The sequence below is a fragment of the Pipistrellus hanaki genome (assembly GCF_964339955.1).
Source record: "Pipistrellus hanaki genome assembly, chromosome: 14".
NCBI lineage: Eukaryota > Metazoa > Chordata > Mammalia > Chiroptera > Vespertilionidae > Pipistrellus > Pipistrellus hanaki.
Genome location: NC_140516.1, coordinates 30,949,263 through 30,964,309, shown reverse-complemented (window position 1 = coordinate 30,964,309; position 15,047 = coordinate 30,949,263). Strand labels below are relative to the sequence as shown.

General features: G+C 45.2%; 1 protein-coding gene across 2 annotated transcripts; it reads left to right on the top strand.

Moving 5' to 3' along the window:
* The first annotated feature begins 787 nt into the window (after positions 1 to 787).
* ACTA2 (actin alpha 2, smooth muscle) lies at positions 788 to 14,852 on the top strand. 2 transcript variants are annotated; one of them, XM_084903732.1, is made up of 9 exons: positions 788 to 1,011; positions 4,127 to 4,280; positions 5,586 to 5,714; positions 6,460 to 6,570; positions 8,029 to 8,113; positions 8,476 to 8,637; positions 10,052 to 10,243; positions 11,499 to 11,680; positions 14,561 to 14,852. In XM_084903732.1, the coding sequence occupies exons 2-9, from the start codon at positions 4,152 to 4,154 to the stop codon at positions 14,702 to 14,704; spliced, it is 1,134 nt and encodes a 377-aa protein (XP_084759858.1). In that variant the 5' UTR covers positions 788 to 1,011; positions 4,127 to 4,151; the 3' UTR covers positions 14,705 to 14,852. The 2 variants fall into 2 exon arrangements, with proteins under 2 accessions (XP_084759858.1, XP_084759857.1); XM_084903731.1 differs by having other exon boundaries at positions 918 to 1,015.
* Positions 14,853 to 15,047: the final 195 nt, after the last annotated feature.

The following is a 15,047-nucleotide window of genomic DNA, read 5'->3' as shown; positions in this document are numbered from 1 at the left end:
TCCTTCGAAAGTATTTTTTTTTTTAATCATAAATTGAATTAGAACCTTAGCTTGGAGGAGGAGGGATGACCACTATAAAACCATTGAGGTTGACGTTGACACTTGGGAATGAGAGCTTAAGGCCTGATTGGCGATTGGCGTTCATTCAATACCTGCCTTTGAGCAATCCCTGGGCCACCTGCTTTATCACCTGTCAGATGGCTCAGTAGGGAGAGAGGAGAGTCAGAAAGACTTCTCTTACGCATGCTCTTTTCTCTCTCAAACTGCTTCTGTAACAGGACACGGAGTGGACACTCTATTAGTTGCGCTGCTAAATTGCTCCCATTAGTAGACATATATCATGTACCAGAGAACTAAAGTGATTATGGTAATGCAGAACTGCGAAGTGCTTCTGTGAAACACAGCCCAGCAGGCCTGTCTCCACTTCCATTCCTATTCCATTAACACCGCTCCCGGACTCCATTTACAATAAACAGCCTTGACGACCATAAAACCGTCACTCCCTGAATCTATTTATGGGCCAGGGAAGCAATATCTTTCTTTATTGCTGGCCACCTCTGCTGGAGAGTTCCTAAAAGGACGCTCTTTCAGGTTCTCAGCTCATCAGCATATGCCAGCAGGGCAGCAGGCTGGCATCTTCCGAGGAATGTGCCACCCGCGCCTGCATTTGCCCTCTTCCCCCGGCTCAGGGCCTCGGGGAGGGTCAGCAGTTGTTCTGGAGGCTCAGGGTGTTTATCTTCCACAGGCAGCTGAGCTGCCTCCCGTTTCACGAGCAGCGCCGTGGAATGCAGTGGAAGAGACCCAGGCCGCTGGCCACCCAGATGAGAGAGTTTTGTGCTGAGGTCCCTATATGGTTGTGTTAGCCTGAACGACTGGCTCGGGTCTGTCTCTGTTCCTTGTTTGGGAAGCCAGTGGGAGGGGAGCAGGCCAAGGGGCTATATAACCCTGCCGCTTTCGTTCAGCTTCCCTGAACATCACCCAGAGCTGAGAAGCCCAGCCAGCACTGTCAGGGTAAGTGGCACTGCCCAGGACGGGACTTACTGATGCCAGCAGCTCTGATGCTCCCCAGGACCATCCGACGCTGGCCAAGGGGATTTGGCTGGGCTCAGGCACTCTGAAATGTTTGAATGAAGATTGTACTACTCGTGTGATTGTACTACTAACTTTTAGCTCTGATGACCTAACATGAACAAGGAGGCAAAGGAGCAGCTTGGGGTGGGGGAGGAGAGGGAGAGGGAGTTGAAATGAAATGTGTGTCACCTGTAAAATCTGTTTATGCTAAACCAACAGCCCAGATCTTGTGACACATTTCAGGGATGCAGTCTAGCTGTTTGCATTTTTTTATCATTTGCATGAACCACCCATTTATTTATAGGTAGGCACTGGAAACTCCAGTATTTGGGGTTCAGATGTAGTGTGGCGAGTCTTCATTGGATGGGATTTTGGGTGCAGCGAAGGTGTCTGCAGCTGGACTTTGGTTGCCTGGTCTTTGGTGCTGGCTTTCTATGTTTGTTTCTGGGCTCCTCTGCCTCTAACCGGTAGTGTCCTCTGTGGGGAAGGTATGCCTCTTGAATGTGTCAGTGAGCTTCCACATCAGCAGTCGGTCTGGTCTGGTCGCTGGGTGGTTTGCAGCAGAGCACAGCAGGAAACCACCGACTGAATCTTTCTGTGCAAGCGAAGAGGGAGGGAGGGGGCAGCGCGAGCATCTGACAGCTGCCTGCTCAGAAGCCTTCTGCATGTGCGGTCTGCGTTTCTCTCAGCCTGCTCAGGCAGGCAGGACCTTGGAGCCAGCCCTGCCACCCGGCTGAACTTTGCCATGAATCAGGGCTTGGCAGGTTCGGTCTGAAATGGGGAGTTTTCACGCTGAGATTTTTTTCCTTTCCATTTTGTGACTCATGACTAAATATGGTTTGCTTTTCAAGACAGAGGAGCTGGGAACTGCAACATTCTCTCCCTTCTCTCTCTCCCTCCCTACCCCCCCCTCTCCTCCCACCAGCTACTCATTTTTGGCACAAGATGCACCCGGTTGGAGCAAACCCCCTGACCCGGGTGCAGTTCCAAAAGCAGAGTCAGAGTGTGTTTTACCTAATTAGGAAATGCTGTGCGTGCTCCAGACTGTCTTGCTCAGGCAGGTTAGATAAGAGCTGGAAATCACGGAGCCACTCCTTTCCCGGGACACAGACTCCTTCTGTAAGGACCATGCTCCTTTTAGACATGATAAAATCCTTCTGGGGCTTCTTTTTTTTTCCCTCCTAAATGAAAATATTTTTACTGAATTTTGAGCTTTTTTTCTGTCTGCATGATAGCTGATGCTGAGGGTCAACCTATTTTTTCTGCAGTGAATTCGAACACTCCCCACAACCCCTCCCTGCCCAACAAAAGGACATGTATTCATTCATGCTGAACATCCCATCACATTTGTATTGTGTCCTTTTCCAAACTTTTTATCCCGTTTTCAGCTCTTGCTTTTGGTTTGGAAAGTCTGCTTAGCACATGTGAAGAGAGGCTGTGATCCTGATGCCCGCAAATGCCTTGGACTCTTGACTGCTTCTCTGACCTGTCTCCCTTGCACTCATTTCTCACTTCTCTCCTAGCCTCTTCACTGACTAGGAAAGAAGCCAAATCCCACAGGGAAGGGTGAGAAAAGAAAGGGCCAGCCATTTACAAGCTCGGTTTTCCATTCTTACAAATATTGAGGGTTTCCTTCCTAAGTTTGGAGGCACTGTAGAAAGAAAGCAAAAAACTAGCAATAAAAAGATCTGATAATAATAATAATTATATAATGCTATTAATAATAATCATTACAGAACAAATATTAATTGAGAACTCAATGCATATAGCACCATAAATTATTTTATTTTAAGAAAAGTATTTTTAATGATATCAGAGAGAAAGTGAGAGGGAGATAGAAACATCAATGATGAGAAAGAATCATTGATTGGCTGCCTCCTGCACGCCCCCTACTGGGGATCAAACTTGCAACCCAGGCATGTGCTCTGACCAGGAATCAAACCTCCTGGTTCATAGGTCAATTCTCAACTGCTGAGCCACACTAGCCAGGCCCATAAATTATTTTAAATGTTGTTGTTTTTTTAACCTTAATTGGAGAATATGTTTTTTATTGACTTTAGAGGAAGGAAGGGGGAGGGAGAAACATTAATGTGAGAGAGAAACATCCATCAATTGTGATTGGTTGCCTTAGATTATATGCCCAGACTGAGGAAGATAAAAAGATACAAAATCCACCTCTTCAAAATAGTCCCCATCAGGATCTTGGTATATATGACTAATCATTTTGTAATGTATAAAAATACATTTCAATGGAATCACCAATGTTACTTCCTCTATCCTATTTCTCTTACATAAGAATATACCTGTAGCTTAGCCTTTTATTGATCTTTTTTAATGGCAGCAAATGGTGAGTAACTTATTAGATTCTCCCTCACTTGTTGGACTTTATATAAATCATGATTTTTCTTAATGGAGAATAACTTTGGGCCTTAAAATTTAAAGCACCTGCTTATTAGAATGTTTTCATGGGCCTACTGTTTTACCAAGGGTAAAAATAAAAGTCCTCAAAATTCAAGATATTTTTCTTTTAAACGTTTTACATTAAACATTTCAGCCATTCAACATTTCCAAATTTTTCATACTGCACATCCTTCAAAAATCTACATTTTTGAAAGAATTCTTTTAAGTTATAGGTAAAGAAATGTGAATTTGAGTGGATACAGACAGCAAATTTCACTTACTTCTTTAACATGTGACTAGTGACTTGTCCCTGTGACAATCTGATCTCATAGTCTGATATTCCCAACTGGTCTCTACAGCTGTTCATTCATCCGCTCATTTAGTCAGTGTTTAAAGTGCTTACGAACATGTGAGACATGCCAGCCACTGTGCTGGAGGCCAGGTGTATGAACCTGACAGTGAGAGTTTTGACTTATAAAAAACCAGCAGTATAATGAAAGTGCTTTGAGATAAACGTGTTAGATAAGGGACAGCTGAGGGTGCCCTAGGAGCCCAGAGGAAGGGCCCCAAACCCAGCCTGGAAGGGGGGAGTGGTCAGGTCAGTGTCACAACTGCTGGATTACAGCTGGGGCTGCTTCCTCCCTGCTCCCTGCAGGACTCTGTGACGCACTCCAGCCGAGATGTGTGAAGAAGAGGACAGCACCGCTCTGGTGTGTGACAACGGCTCTGGGCTCTGCAAGGCGGGCTTTGCTGGGGACGATGCTCCCAGAGCTGTTTTCCCATCCATCGTGGGACGTCCCAGACATCAGGTGAGCAAGAGTCTGTTTGGAACAGAGAGAAACAGGGCTATGGATTAGGCCTCTCTATGTCTGAGTGTCACTGGGTAGCCACAGATTGTCTATTGCTTGCTTCCCCAAAATTATGTAACCTTGCTAAGAATATACCTCTGGTGGTTAATGTCAAGATATAAATACCAATTTTATATACAATACAGATTATCTGGTGGGTGTCTTTCAGATATAAGTTTGCCCCTTTTTCATGAGCTTTCTTTTTTTTTTTTTTTGTAAATATAATCACTGTCATTATCATCATCGTCATCATTATCATCATTATCATCCTCTAATATATACCTGCTCTTTGGAAAAAAATTATACTAAAACCTAGGCCATTCACTCTCAAAGAGCTTGATGTTAGATGAAAGTAAGCTTTGTTACCAACTGTAATTTTACACAGTTAGCTGTCAACAAAATATATCTGAACAGCCACATGGTAATTTTTTTACATAATATTTTGTATAAACAAAATGTTGGTGCAGCCACAAAGTAATAAACTGAGAATTTCGTCCTAGAAATTTTCCTTCCCATCAGAAATGTATTTTGCGCGTTGATGTCTATGGCCCTCAATTTGGTGTATATTCTCAAACAGCTGAAGCCTCGCCCAGTGAATGAACTGTCTCTTTGTTGAACTGTGCGCAGTGGAGATATTTTGCACAAACCACTCTACGGATCTATAGTAGCCATGACTGTTTTTGCAGTTCTAGAACAGTCACTGTAGTGCAATTGAACATTCCAGTACTGAGAATTCTTTTTTTCCTTTTTTAAAGTGTCACCTTAATGATTAAAAAATTCATCTGACAAATGTCTTAATGTTGATTAGTATTGGTCAGAAATCAAGCACTGGTGGTCATTTATAGACATAATGCTTCAGGCTGGATTAGAAATAATATTCAGCTTCAAAAGAACAGTTTATGAGAAATGAAATGCCACTTAACTTATATGTAACATTTCATGCATTTATTCAACAAACAATTATTGCATGACAAATATGTGCCAGGCAATTTGCTATAGCGGCAAAGCAGACAATCTCTCTGCCCATCAAGGATCTCAGAAGGTACAACACATAGTTCAAGTTGCTTTTACCCAGAGGGTCCTCTGCCATCTCGAGGCTGATTCAAGCCTATTTCCAATCAATCAGGGATGTTGTTTAAGAACACAGTGATCATAGGACTCTATATATTGCTCTTGGTTCCCAGTAATTTAACCCATTGTGACTGGATTGTCATCAATGCATACATTTGGGAAGAGGCTGACTTGAAATGCATTGAATCTTTTTAGGGAGTGATGGTAGGAATGGGACAAAAGGACAGCTACGTGGGTGATGAAGCACAGAGCAAAAGAGGCATCCTGACCCTGAAGTACCCGATAGAACACGGCATCATCACCAACTGGGACGACATGGAAAAGGTATTGGCGCTTCGCTGCAGGTTGAGCCCTCAGGCTGCAGGGCCCTGATTCTAACCATCAAGGGCAGTGGCCCAAAGGAGGGGTGAGGTGGGGTGGGGTGGAAGCTGGAAGCAGGGTGACCTGCCTTCGTTTAGCATACAATGCAGAGGGAAACTTCCCTAAAGAATTGAAAAGGCAATTAGGTCTTCAGTCAGCTTCATCCTTCCATTCATGTTTTCATTCATTTGTCCTGTTACTTAACTAAGTCATTTTCCCATGAATATTAACAAAAATAGAATGAGGGGTCAAGAAGACGAAAAATAACATTTACTCTGGGCCAGGCACTGTGCTAAACAGTAACTTTAGGATTTCCTTATTTAATTCTCGCCAAGACGTGCTAACGATTTTCGTATTAACCATGGTGAGACTGGAGCTGAACGGGGTTAAAGATTGCCTAAGAGCACACAACCAAAAAGTGGCTGAGCTGGGATTTGAACTCAGACCTGACTCCAAAGCCTATACCTTACCCACTACACCGTCCTGCCTCACAGACCTGGGTTTGGGTTTTTGCTCATTTATCTACTGGCTATAAATCCCTGGGTAAGTTACTGGAGAGTCAGTCTCATTGGTTAAAAGGTAGACACATAATGAGTACTTGTCACATTTTATTTGGCCCCAGTTTCATGAAGCTCATGCTGGTCCCTTTTCGGGGTCTGCTGTGCCCCAACATCACATCATTGTGCTTCTCCTCCATTGCCCCCCCTAGATCTGGCACCACTCTTTCTACAATGAACTCCGTGTTGCCCCTGAAGAGCATCCAACCCTGCTCACCGAGGCACCCCTGAACCCCAAGGCCAACCGGGAGAAAATGACCCAGGTAAATACGCACTCTGGGGCCCAGCACTTCAGGTTTGGGAAAGTCCATTTGGAAGGGGGTGTAGAGGACAGCAGAGAGCTGGCCCAGCCCCACAGTCCCCTCCAGACCCACAATGCCCCAGGAACTTGGGGATGCCAAAGGACAGGAGCATCCTAATAGTACTCACATTCTTACTGCAGGAGCTATTCCCCTAACTTCCACGAGCTATAGGGCATTTAAGAGATTTCATTTAGGTTCAAAACTTGTAAGGAGAAGGCATTTCAAAATGCAGGACAACACACAGTGGGGAATTTTGGTTCTGAAGTCAGACAGATGTAGGTTTAAAAACTGGATCTGTCAGTTATTAGCCATGTAACTTTAAGCAGCCCACTTAATTTCTCAGAGCCTCAGTTTCTTTGTTTAAAAGTTGGGACTATTAGTACTATTACTTTTCAAATGCTCGATGTGAAGATTCGTGAGGCACAATGTGAAATGTGTACGTTGGTGTTTTGTACATGGCATATTCAATGAGTAATAGTTATTACCGTCACTATTGTGACTTATAACAGGAAACCACCCATTCCAGCAGCCAGACAAAGATTCCGGTTTGAGCGAGCTATGCAATTAAAACACCTAATTCAATTTCATGCTCACTGTGGTTAAGCATTGGGCCAAGCATTTTATATGCACAGTCTCTTTAAATCTTAACAATGTGTGAAGCAGAACGTGTCATTATCCTAATTGCATAAATGACAAAATTGAGACTCAAATACATTAAGTGAATATCCCAAGGTCACACCATAGAAGTGGCTGGAATTGACCCACAATCTTTGGGGCTTGGAGAATAACACATGTAAAGACTGCAAGGCCTTTTCCTGGGAGGAGCTCCCAGTGCTGACAGCGACACGAGAGCAGCTATTATCTAAGGGGAAACGTGTGCCAGGGAATCGCTCCAGGTAGCCAATGTTGTTTCCAGTAGACACCGTTGTTTCTGTGAATGGCACGAAGGCAGGAAAATAGTTGAGAATGATGGCTCTCTAGCAAATGATGTCAGACATTCTAGTGATCAGTCAGAGCTGGAAGGGTTTTGCAGATGGAGAAATGCAGGCCCGTGGGCATCTCAGTGTGCATGAACTTGCCACATGTGACCCAGAGTAGCTCTTGCTTTAATGTTGTCCCTGCACTGCAGGAGCTGGGTGGTATGTTGGCCCTCATATGTGGTCCTCTGCCAGGAAACAGGGCTCCTTCCACCGCAGCCAGAGAGACCTCAGAATCTAGCGCTGGCATTGACCCAGCAACTACATAAAAAGTGGAACCAATTACATAGAACCGCAGACAAACCACAGAAGTAGGCCAATCACAGGCCATCGGAGCCTCGGGTTTAAAGGTCTTCTTCCTTAGGACAGAAAAGCCACGATCTGCCTTCACCAACAAGGAGATTAACAGCGTCACTCATTGAGTTCTTGGATTGCTTTGCAGATCATGTTCGAGACATTCAATGTCCCAGCCATGTATGTGGCCATTCAGGCAGTGCTGTCCCTCTATGCCTCTGGACGTACAACTGGTAGGTACTTGAGAGGAATGGGAGCCTCCACCGGATATACCATCAGTCATGGGATTTGATGGTTGTAAGTAGGCGGGTTGTGATGACTGAGGGTTACTGAGAATTGACAGGGCCATCCTAGGCCTAATAGGTCTATTGTCAACTTTTAAAAATGAGCCCTCAAGCTCGTATTAGAACAGGACTTCTGTTGTTTCTCTCTTCCTACTCTTTCTTTACCCCGAGTCTGTTCCTCCTCTCCTAGCCTAACAAATGCTTTCTTTTCTTTCTTTCAAATAAGAAGCTTAGAAATGTCCTCTCTCCTAGACCAGCAAGTCTCCTGTTGGCTGCTGTTGTGACTTTTATTGTGCTCAATCGTCCCCCAGGCATCGTGCTGGACTCCGGAGATGGTGTCACCCACAACGTGCCCATCTACGAGGGCTACGCCCTGCCCCACGCCATCATGCGTCTGGACCTGGCTGGCCGAGACCTCACCGACTACCTCATGAAGATCCTGACGGAGCGTGGCTACTCCTTCGTGACTACGGGTGAGGCCCGTGGAAATGAACGGAAGCGATGTCCTTCCTAGTAACTTACAGACCACAGTGACTACCCAAGGAAATGATAGACTGCAGAGCCAAACATGGCTTTTTCTTTTTTTTAATTGGATAAAATCACAAAGTGATTATGTTGTTTCCTTGGAAAAACAGTAATAGCCGTCTTGTATGATGAACTAGTCAGAGTTGGGTTTTCCGAACAGTCTTTAGTCCTCTCCACTCACAAATAGAAAAGAGAGAGTGCAGAGACTGAGAATAGTATGCATAGTGATTGGCAATCATTTGAGACATCTAGACAAAGCTTAGGGGTTGATTCTACCACTCACTAGCTGTGTGACCTTGAACAAGGTCCCCAGCCTCACTAAGCTATAGTCCCTCTGGTGATTGTGAGTGGTAAATGAGATAATGCACGTGGAAACCCAGCACAGAGTGAGCATGCAATAGTTATGAGCGGGTATTAAGAACAACCCAGCAGGCAGTGAGATGTGTATCTTGGGACTCTGAACTAGTGCCACCTGGTCTCCACCGACAAGAAGCAGAGTCAGATGTTATAGAGACATTGGGACATCCTCTACATCCTTGGCCCTGGCTACCTGCCCTCCCCTCACCAGCTTGGTATTGTCTAAATGTGTAAGTTTCTGAACATGCCTGTGGACTATTCTAGGCTCCAAGTTTGAGCCCTGAAGATATTAAAGTCTTCTCTAGAAGTAGGGAGTTAAAATTAATTTTATTCCTGACTCTATGTCCCCCAAGGACCCCCAAGATACTTCCAAAAGGTTCCCAGGGTCCAGATAGCTTAGAAGTTTGGAATGCAGGAATCCAAAAGGTGTCTGCCTGCCCTCTCTTCCACACCTCCTTCCACACGCACCTGGAGACTCCTGGACAGGACTGGTCCTGAGCCAGGCCTGCCTCTCTCTAGAAGATGATGAATATGTCAGTGGTTTGAATTGGAATCTACCTGGCCCAAGAGACATGGGTGTCCAGAGCTTTTTGAAAACAGTGAGGGCTTCCAAAAGACTTTTTCAGCATAAGACTTCCAGGTCAGCCGGAAATCCAATATAACTGACTGTTGTAAAAGTTTATAACAGAGAGTGATCAGCGAATTTTGCAAAAACACAACCTACAAAAGGATTTCCTGCTCTGTGCCGTTCTCTAGCCAGCTTCTTTTATTCCTGTCACCATTTGCTAGGTGATATTTACTAAGGGTCTACGGTGTGTGAGGCACTCTGCTAGGAACAGAAGTGGTTCCCTGGTGCACCTATAATTGAATTAGCATCATGGATTTGGGGTTGCAGAATATTGAACTTACATACTGTTTTTGAAGGAACCAGCCCTGTGGGAGGGACTGAGGTAGGAAGGGTGGTTTTTACCACCTGGGCAAACCCTAATGTTTGTATCTCAACAGCTGAGCGCGAGATTGTCCGAGACATCAAGGAGAAACTGTGCTATGTAGCTCTGGACTTTGAGAATGAGATGGCCACCGCTGCATCCTCCTCCTCCCTCGAGAAGAGCTATGAGCTGCCAGATGGGCAGGTGATCACCATTGGGAATGAGCGCTTCCGCTGCCCGGAGACGCTGTTCCAGCCTTCGTTCATCGGTAGGCAACGGCGTCACATCCTGGGATGGAGAGATCACCCTATCCCCCTTACTCAGCCAGCCTTCGGCCACCAGTGCTCTTCTGCATGTGGGGACATGTGACAGGGCCACAAGGCCAAACACATTTCTAAACCACGACAAAGAGGGTCATGTGTATCAAGTGAGAAGTCTTAAGAAGGCCAGGAAAGGACTTTTCATTCCAAGCAACACTATGTAATAGTGAATCCAGAAGCATTCATGGTGTGTACTTTAGGGTGAAAGTCAAATATTATTCATGCGTAGGACATTCGAGCCACTGGATGGATGGGGAGGGCGTACTGAATGCTGAGAGTTTGGGAATGGAAGGGCAAGAGAAAAATGGAAGAGCCTGTCCCTACATTAGCACTGATCTGGAGAAAAAGCTTAGCAGAGCTGTTTACAGAGGGCAGGTCTGGGAGGGGTGAGCCTGGGTTTGAGTATTAGTTCTCCTTTCGTGTTCTTGGGAAAATCACGTAACTTCCCCAAACATCGGTGTCCTCATCTGTAAAAGGAAGATTGTAACAGTGTCTATGTCATAGCGTGGCTGTGATAATTCCATGAGATATGAGTGGAGCACTTAGCCCAGTGGCTGGCCAAAGCAAGCTAGCAATAATCATTAGATATTGTTAGAAATTAATAATTAGGTATTATTATTATTATTATTATTATTATTATCACTATCACTATTTTTATTATTCATCATCACAGCACTGCAAAAGATAAAGGGATATTAGGAGGTTCTGTTTAAAAGAGCCACATCAGAAATTAACAAAAAGCTCAGATTAAAAAAAATTACCAAAATGGAAGAAAGATGCATCTTTGTGCAAATGGCATGAGCACTTTTCTGATGGTTCAGCTTCAGGGGTGAGAATGAGGCAGCCGCCAAGGAGAGACTTGGGGGAGTTGTGAGCATTGGCTGCGACACTGTCTCAGTGTGCAGCCTTCTACAGGGAGTCTCAAAACTTTGCCCCTGATTCAAACCAGACTTAGTAATGAGTATTAAAAATAGGTGCCATTACATTGCAGCCCGCCCCCCTCCTCCCAGCAGGGCCTTCTCACTAGACAAGAGGTAGGAGCACATAGAGCATTACAAGGACCTTTTGGTCTCTGAGATGGGAGGTTCCTCGATTATCATGTCTGCTTCGCTTCAGTTGGAGTAAGATCTTCCATGTAGCTCTTCCTTGTCTGACCTGGGTCTACCCACCCACCAAGGACCATGGCCTGCGTCTCTTTTCCAGGGATGGAGTCCGCTGGCATCCATGAAACCACCTACAACAGCATTATGAAGTGTGACATTGACATCAGGAAGGACCTCTATGCGAACAACGTCCTCTCAGGGGGCACCACCATGTACCCCGGCATTGCTGACCGCATGCAGAAAGAGATCACGGCCCTGGCACCCAGCACCATGAAGATCAAGGTACAGTTTGGTGACAGCCCCCCCCCCCCCCAGCTGTGCTGCTGGTGCCAGCCCTGTCACCAGGCGTGAAAGACTCCACAGAGGCCACATCTGGGTCACATGTGTTCATGGCATAGGGACCGGGTGCACAAATTCTACACCTTCTAAGGCATAAGTCAATCCAGCTCTTAAGAGAAGTTGAATTATCTTGTACAACATTTAATCTGTAATTATTCTTGCCTATCAGCTATGGTTAGCAGCTGTGATAGAGATCAACAAAGCTGCCCATGTGCCCATTTCTCTTTAAAATGCATATTTGGTTGTGTTTCCTCATCACAAAATAGTGCATCTCATGTGTAGAACATTAAGAAAAGTGACAGAGGAGGCAGATATATTTCTGAAGAGGTTTAAACCCTGTGCATTCAATACCATGCACTCTTCTTCCCCTACTAAATGTGAGCACCTCGCAGTGGCCGGGAATGAGAATTTGATCTTTAGCTGTCTGTCTGGCACACCTTTTGATACAGGGACCCAAAAGCACAGGATGACCAAGCTCAGTCCTGGAGCCACCCACGATCCCTGTATTATGTCAGGTTTGAGTCCCAGTCAAGGCAGCTGAGCAGTTAAACAGAGATCACTCTTTGGAGGCAGTCTCACAGAGGGCTGGTGACTTCTCACAGGCTGTTATTGCTCTGTGACATCAGAGGCCGCGCTGGCACCCTCCTGACCTGGTCACATGGAGCAGTAGAAGGTGTGGTGCAGGTGCAGTTCACACACATGAAAAGCTCTGTTCTTTGCACTCCCTTCTCCTTTTTTGGGAAAGGGTATGCAGGTCACATGAAAGAGTGCTGGACTGAACGACTTTGTAGTGTCGGCTCTGAGAGACTGCAGGTGAGAGATGAGACTGTTTTCTGAGGACTCTGGTCTACTCTCACTCCCCCTCTTTTCTCCCCAAAGGGGAGCCAGGCGAACCCAGCTAGCTGCTGGGTTCACAGACAAAGGCAGCCTAGGCTGGGTGTATGTTACAGAGAGGCTATAGCTCCAGTTGCATAATTCCTAGTTCTCTAAACTTGCCTTCTTGAATAGAAATGAATGAGGAACTTTGGGATCCAGTGTAGTAAGAGAAAGCCATTAAGTCCCGGGACATAGATCATGACATTAGGGGAAACAGAAACTGGAGGACGGGTTTACAGGAACTCTGTGCACTAGCTTTACAACTTTCCTGTAAATCTAAAATGACCCCAAATAAAAAGGTGACTTTTAAAGCAACAAAACCAAACGAAGAAACACCTGGGAGAGGTCCGAGTTTGAATATTGGGTCTGACGTGCACACAACCAGCATGAGCTAGCCCAGTTACTTAAACCTCTCCCAGTCTCTGTTTGCTCATCTGTAGTAGGGGAGTAATTAAATACTTACTTTTAGAAGTAGTTAGGAAAATTCAATGAGCCCTGGCAGGGAGGCTCCATTGGTGGGAATGTTGTCTCATACACCAAAACGTGGTGAGTTTGATTCTCGGTCGGGGCACATGCCCAGGTTACGGGTTTGATCCCTGGTTGAGACTTGTGCCAGAGGCAACCGATCTCTTTTTTTCAATCTCTCTCTCTCTCTCTCTCTCTCTCTCTCTCTCTCTCTCTCTCTTCCTATCTCTAAAACCAAATTTTAAAATAATTAAAAATTGCCGAGACCGGTTTGGCTCAATGGATAGAGGGTTGGTCTGTGGACTGAAGGGTCCTGGGTTCGATTCCGGTCAAGGGCATGTACCTTGGTTGCGGGCATATCCCCAGTAGGGGGTGTGCAAGAGGCAGCTGATCGATGACTCTCTCTCATCAGTGTTTCTAACTCTCTGTCTCTCTCCCTTCCTCTCTGTAAAAAACCAATAAAATGTATTTTTTTTTAAAAAAAGACTTTAATTAAAAAAAAAATAATAAAATAAAATAATTAAAAAATTTAAAAAACTAAATCAGATAATACACCTCAGGACAAATGCTTAGCATAGTGCCTGGTACATAACAAATACTCAGTAAATATTAACTATTTATCTTAAAAATAAATATTCAGCCAGAGCTTGAGGGGGATACACAGAAATTAGACCTTTTTTTTTTTTTTTTTTTTTTTTAACCATGGTTTCAGAAATGCCTTGTCTGTTTGGTTTGAAGTGTCCATAGTCATTTCTACCCAAATATCCAAGTCTGGAATGGAACTTGCCACAGCCATTTTGGGTTTTGTTGCAGGTAGATAAGACTCCTGGCCTGATTCACCAGTCTCTGCACCTCATTCAAATATTTAAGAAATATTAGCATATTAAATATTACCATGTCAGGCCTCTGTCAGCCAGTGCAGGTTACCCAGGACCTGTCCCAGGAAAAAGGTCACCCCAGTGGGGAGCTCTGAGCCCTTGTCTGTTACACAGTGCATCTCTGTGGGATTAACCAGGTGGGGGCAGTGTGTGTGTGTGGGGGAGTGTCAGGTTGTATTGTAAATTCTGGCACAATCCAAACTTTTCAAGGAAGACTCAGGTGTTTGTTTCTATAGGAAGAAAGCATGTTGTGCTGAGTGCTGAGGCTCAGCTCATGGAAATCAAAGACATCATCAGGCCTCTTAAGTGGAGGTCTTGCAGGGTTTGGGGCCAACTTTCAGCTTGCCCCACAGAAGATTGGATGTGGTGGGGTGCTATGGGTGCTTTGGAATAGACTGTGTAAAGGAAGCCAGAAAAACAAATGCGCTCAATGAAGAATCTAAACCCAGAAGCTATTCACAGTCCCTTGGGTTAGGGTTAGGGTTAAGGTTAGACATCTGACAGCCCAGACTGTCTCTGATGTTCATGAAACCTCAGCCAGATCCACCAAACCTGGCCCCGCCCTAGCGCACTAATGACCCTCCTTTCTCATCTTGACCAACAGATCATTGCCCCTCCGGAGCGCAAATACTCGGTCTGGATCGGCGGCTCCATCCTGGCTTCTCTGTCCACCTTCCAGCAGATGTGGATCAGCAAACAGGAGTACGATGAAGCCGGGCCATCCATTGTCCACCGCAAATGCTTCTAAAATCCTTCCCTGCTCTCTTTGTTTCTAGCACACAACTGTGAATGTTTTGTGGAACAATGCCTTCAATTCTTCTCCATATCATTCCTAGCCAACGCTCTGACTTGTCGCCTATGTGTTTTTTAATAAACCTGAACTTTGTTGCCTGTCACCTGTAGCCTTGGCCTCTCCTCAGCACCCAGATGTGGCACAGTTGTTAGGCTGACCTCGCCGTCTGCAGAATGGCTCCCTCTAGTGGGGCAGCCGAGGACATGACACGACTAGGATGCATGTCAGAAAAGGGTAGAATCGCATTAATATGAGAAGTTCCGACTAAATGATGTTAGTGGAAAGACCTTGAAAATAC

What these genes read in the sequence shown, in the direction of transcription:
- ACTA2 (XM_084903732.1), top strand. Translation starts at nt 4,152, where the DNA reads ATGTGTGAAGAAGAGGACAGCACCGCTCTGGTGTGTGACAACGGCTCT. An exon ending in ACCGGGAGAAAATGACCCAG is followed by an intron (nt 6,571 to 8,028) that starts GTAAATACGCAC and finishes ATTGCTTTGCAG; the next exon opens with ATCATGTTCGAGACATTCAA. An exon ending in TGCCTCTGGACGTACAACTG is followed by an intron (nt 8,114 to 8,475) that starts GTAGGTACTTGA and finishes ATCGTCCCCCAG; the next exon opens with GCATCGTGCTGGACTCCGGA.